The 5,469-nt window shown below is 44.8% G+C and overlaps 2 protein-coding genes across 2 annotated transcripts; one reads left to right on the top strand and one right to left on the bottom strand.

The window, feature by feature from the left end:
* Positions 1-1,839: 1,839 nt before the first annotated feature.
* On the top strand, positions 1,840-4,195 carry LOC131893066 (uncharacterized). Its single transcript, XM_059242995.1, has one exon. It carries the CDS (start codon positions 1,968-1,970, stop codon positions 4,122-4,124), a length of 2,157 nt encoding a protein of 718 aa, XP_059098978.1. The 5' UTR covers positions 1,840-1,967; the 3' UTR covers positions 4,125-4,195.
* On the bottom strand, positions 4,158-5,128 carry LOC131893067 (uncharacterized; the record flags this gene model as incomplete). The annotated part of the gene is given in 1 exon segment (XM_059242996.1): positions 4,158-5,128. A coding segment is annotated over 1 exon segment (931 nt), but the record flags the coding sequence as incomplete, so codon positions are not given.
* Between the last annotated feature and the right edge of the window lie 341 nt (positions 5,129-5,469).

Genomic DNA, 5,469 nt, shown 5'->3' with positions numbered 1-5,469 from the left:
AATTCTGCTCAATGAACTTTTAGTTGACGCCATTAGACACTCCACTATTAAATGACAAAGGTAAGGACATTCAGCAGGTCTCATCCATGAAGGATTTAGGTGTAGTCCTCAAAAATAATGGAAAGTTTGATGTCCAGTTGAAAGTAGGAAAGCTTTTCAAACATGTGGTTGGATATATTGCACATTTTAGTCCAGTGATAGCATCACAGTGCTAACTGTCCAGCCACAGCTTGAATATGCCTTGCCCATTTGAGCCCCAATTAGTTCAGCAGATTTGCAAAAGGACGAGCAGGTCCAAAGATGTTTTACTAGGACCATTGAGGATATGAGAGAGCTCTCATATTGGGAGAGGTTAGAAAGGTTGGAATTGTGCAGTACTCAGAGAAGGTATGAAAGGTATCTGATATTGTATGTTTTCAAAAGCATTCATGAGCTTTGTCCCAACCCAGGATTTAGGGTCAATTGTAGTGACTGTATAGGATTAATGTGCGCTTTGAGAGCACCTCCAAGCCTTTGAGAATCCAGGAATGTTAGCACAATGAAGTCCAACCCTCTTCTTTCTTGGGGTGTGTCATTGTTCAATTTGCTGCCCTCAAACATTCATATGGCATAAGTAGGCATTGATTCAGTAGGAGGATGTAAGTCCAACTTGGACAAGTTTTTGATGAACTTCCCGATCAATCTTACATTCAAGGGTTAGCCATATCCGCCAATTCAAATTTGTTGGTCGATCAAATTATATGTGAAAATAAAAATTAAGTAAGCTTAGTACATTTTTTTACTTGAACTGTTGGGATTATAATCCCAGTAGCGGTAAGGAAGTCCGCAAAAAAAGTGTTATTCTTTATTATTGGAATCACAAAGGTATCATGTACTTTTAACATCCACAAGGATTATCCAGCCTGCTATAATGTCATAGCAATTTTTACTTTACATATATTGCCATATCTTTAGGCTATATCAACAATTGACAAAACAACTTGTGAGTTTTGGACAAATATAACAAATAAAAATGTTTGAGTATTTAGCAAACACTGCATACTTTTTTAACAATGCTCACCACAAGGTCTTTCCAAAATCTACAAATAGATTTTGTCTTTTTAGGTGGCATTAGGAATTTCGTATCTTTTAATTTCTTTTGGATGGTGATAACTTCAGTCATCTTTGAGCTAGAACTAGGTATTCAAAAAAAACTATTGTTTTTAGTTTTGTCCAAAAAACGAGGGGTTTTGATATCGTTTTTAAGCCTTTGAAAAAAATGTGGCATAAAATTGCGAGTATGTATTAAAGTATGTGGCCCTTCCATTATGCTGCAGTATTATGACAAAGAGGAGAAAGGTTGCTGCCTTGCTTATCGTTGCATAAGCTTTATTTTGAGTTGCAAAAATCGTCCGTTGTACTGTCATTCTTTTTGTTTTGAACAATCCGCAATGATTACTCTATAAACTGCATTAAAAGTCATGCTTTCCATGTGGCCATGTGCGGCATTCTCTCTTTCACCCCTCCCACGGCACAAGGTTGAGTGTTAGTGAGAGGTTGCGGGAGTCAGGTGATGCGCAACACCCTCTATTGACTCCTTTTAGTAGCAGCGGCCTGATGATATCAGCACAAATTTTGGGAGGACACTGGAGTACTTTTCAATGTAGTAGAGGTACTAAAACCCCAAAATACAAGGCACAATATCAGACAAAAAAACAATTCTAAGGTTTCAAAAAGTCTATTGTAAACGATAGAAAATTCTAGACCAAGAATTGCTGGTCACTCACAAGCTTTACAAAGTCAACAAATTTTGTTGTAGCCAGCCAAAGTCAGGAGTACCCTCTCTTCTCCCGATCTGCTTGTCGAAGTTGCGTGAAGTAAGTTGTGAGGCACAATTGTCGGTCCACTCCGTTCAAGACAAGGCGTTTATTTTTCATCTGAATTCTAAATTTCCTACGACACGTTAACTAAGGCGTTGGTCATCCATCATGGAGGATCTACCCAAGAGCGATCAAATCTGGGAGCTACTTACCCATCACAGCAAACTCGAGCGTGACAAAGGCCAAGCCCGACTGGAGGAAATGCTCGTGAGCCAGAAAACCGGGCCTTTGGACCGGGATCTACGAGCCACTTGCGAATCTTTCATCACTGCCATGAATGATGAATGCCCTTGGGAGTCCAAATTGGGCTTGCTCCTAGCCAGTAAAGCCTTAGTCCGCCAGACCAACAACTCCTCCGTGGACGAGAGTCGTCATTTCGTTGAGCTCCTCACCGAATCCTGCGTGTCGTTGCTCGCCGAGAAAGAAGAGGTCCGGGTTCGCGGATTAGCCGCCGAGGTCTTGGGCGAAATGTGCCACCAATTCGGTCCCGAGATCTACTTGCAAGTCCGAGAGCGCGTTTTGGAGATCATCCAGAGTAATCTGGAACGTGAGACGGATCGCTTGAAGTTGGACGAGTCCAGTCATTTCAAAGACGCTCACGACGGCAGCTCGGATGATGAGGATGTTCGATCCACAGTTTCCTCCAATGCTGAGGAGATCTTCCACGATACGGCCGGTTGGAAAAATCTCGAGTCGTCCATGAATTGTCTGGAATACATGGTGGAAGGCTGCGGCTCCGGTTTCTTACCCTATATCACGCCGGATCTCGTCGAGTTGATCGTCACCTCGTTGAAGCACACCAATCGGTTCGTGCGAGAGACCGGCTATAACACCCTGACCTCGTTTTTGCGCACGGGTAAGTTGTCGGTGATGGAAGGCCCAGTCCTACAGGAGAAGGTAGCCGCTCAATTTGCCAAGCATATTGCCATTGGCTTGGCTGATAATTGGAGTCAGGTCCGATTGGCTGCTTCTGTGGCGTGTCGGGAGCTATTTCTTTCTATATCGGACGATGAAGCCAAGAAGGAGGCGTTCTATCCGATTCTCTTGCCCCGATTGTGTCTCAATCGATACTATATGGCCGAGGGCGTCAAGCTGTACAATCAACAGACGTGGAAACTGACCGTTGGCGACCAAGGACGTGTTTTGGTGGAGAAGCATATCCAGGAGGTCATCAACTATTACGTCATGTGCACTTTAGCCGATAACCACGCCGTCCGGGAAGCAGCTTGTCTTTGCATTGGCGAGTTGGCCGTGAAGATCTCGAGGCCGATCCTTTTGCCGCACGTCAAGTCCTTGGTGGAGGTGTTTTGCGAATGCTTTCAAGATCACTCTTGGCCTGTTAGAGACACGGCGTGCGTCGCCAGTGGCAACTTCATTCGAATGTATCCGACCGAGTGTCAGGATAAGATATCAATTTTGATGCCCATGTTCTTAGGGAACCTCAAGGACCCAATTTCCTCGGTAAGACAAGGAGCCGCACTCAGCTTGGCCAATGTTCTCCAGGCCTATCCGGAGGTCATGTTCGATCCGATCAAAGAAATATTGATCGATGGATTTGCTGGGCTTTCAGATCAACCCGAAGAAAGCCAGCGCTATCAGAATCTGTCGTCAGAAAACGCCACTTTCGGTGTGGTTAAAAAGTTGCGAGACAACGATGTGGAACTCCACGAGAACCAGCCCATGTACTCGTGTGGCTCATTGGCCCCTAAAATGGGGCGTGGTGGCACTTCTGGAGGCTGCTCCAGTGCCATGTTCAAGAAAAACCCCGAGCCTTGGGAGTTTGCCGATGGATGTGTTCATCTCTTTACCGAACTAACTTCTCTCGCCGATTTCCACGCTAAACTGCATCCTTTGGTGTCCAAGATCAGCCAGGCTTGCTACAAGCGTCATTACACCTTACATTTAAGCTTTATCGAGACGGTATTGAAACGATTACCGGACATGGCCGAACGGCTCGGGAAACGATACTTCAAGCCTTATCTCGAAGATTTTATGGACCCGATTTTCTATGCCTTCGGGAGCGAAAATGCCTTGGCTCGAGTGGCTGCTGAACACTGTCTAGCCTACCTGAGCCAATGGCTCGGTCCGAACATCCTTCGGGGACGAGTCGAACAAGTGGACCCCAAGTATTTGGAGCTTCTTGAGCAGGCCATGATGCAATCGCCGATGTCCATGGAAATGGGCACGGTTCCCTCATCGATCAGCATCCCGCCAAAATCCGAGCAACACGCGAGCTATCAGCATTTAGGAGGCACGCCTACCTAGTAAATGTGAATTTAAATGACACTTATCTTTACATGCACGCCAAACTGGTTAATACCCAGTGTTTCGATTGATTTTATTCCTTCTTGTTTGAATTTCCATCACTTTCAGTCTTGCTCTCCAGGAATTCCTTGAAGTTGCTCAAGCGAGAGTTAGGGTCAGGCGACATTTGCGACACATCGAACCAATAATTGATCTGTTGGCCATCCTCTTGAAAGTAATAATCCCCAAACTTGACGTACTGTCGCAAGAGCTTCCCGATTTTCAAGGTCTTCTCCAAATATTCCACTCCACCTTCGACGTACTCCGAATCCAGCGAGTGGGTTAGGTAAGAATCCCAACGTTGAACCAGATTATAGTAGTAATGTCCCATCACGATAAAAGCCAAAAGTGGTGCCAATAGAGCGAATCCTGCGGCTATCGGTAATTTCAAGCGTTTCATCCCTTGCGACATGCTAGGATCTTTTAAGAGTCCGAAACCTGCGAAAAAGCAAGCATGAATGGCCACGAATGGCAGCATGAACAAAGCGAAGTGATGATGGTTGACGGTCGGGAAAACCTGTTGAGCAATGGCGAATCGCTTGGCTTTCTCACTGAGAATCAGACACTCCTTGAATGACTTAAAGTCCTCTTTGGCAACCTTGCTTTCGTCCAGACCGAGCTCAACGGTAGTGAATCGACTACCGTATAACCAAACAACGTGTGGCGGGATGGATTTCAGATCCACTTGGGATTCATCCGACCATTGGAAGTGTAGTGGTATTCCACAGAAAACACTCTTGGCTGGGAGTCCCATGACAAAAGGGAACATGTGACGGATTTGGAAAAGGGTGACGCACTCCTCGGCCACGGGCTTCTCATTCAAATCTTGGATGACTTTGAGCACCATAGATTTGATCTGTGGTTTATCTAACGGGGTTATTGTCAATGTACCCCCTTTGGATTTGACATTAACATCGAGGGTCTGGCACAAGCGGTCATTTCCAAACACCCAGTACAAAGATGCGCAGGAGCAGGCCGTTGCAACAACAAGGGTCGTGGCAGTGAAGAAAGCTTAAAGAAAAGATTTAAAGGATGATATTTTAGTCAAATGTGTAATCAATAATGGTAATTACTAGTGGACAACACAAGGTAGAACGACACTAACCGCGTCAGAAGCTGCGACGCTCTTTTTTTCGGCCAATTCTCCGTGAAAGGGTCACAATGGCATTGATTGGGAAAACCTTGTTCAATTGCATTGTTCAAACCGGCCATTAATAAATGTGAAACTTCATTTGGATTAAGAGGGAAATTTTATTCCATTTACAAAACAAAATTAGCTTAACATTTTGGTCAAGATTCTGATTCC

The sequence above is a fragment of the Tigriopus californicus genome, chromosome 2 (assembly GCF_007210705.1).
Source record: "Tigriopus californicus strain San Diego chromosome 2, Tcal_SD_v2.1, whole genome shotgun sequence".
Classification (NCBI taxonomy): Eukaryota; Metazoa; Arthropoda; class Copepoda; order Harpacticoida; family Harpacticidae; genus Tigriopus; species Tigriopus californicus.
This window is presented reverse-complemented; position numbering and strand designations above follow the sequence as displayed.

What these genes read in the sequence shown, in the direction of transcription:
- LOC131893066 (XM_059242995.1), top strand. Translation starts at nt 1,968, where the DNA reads ATGGAGGATCTACCCAAGAGCGATCAAATCTGGGAGCTACTTACCCAT.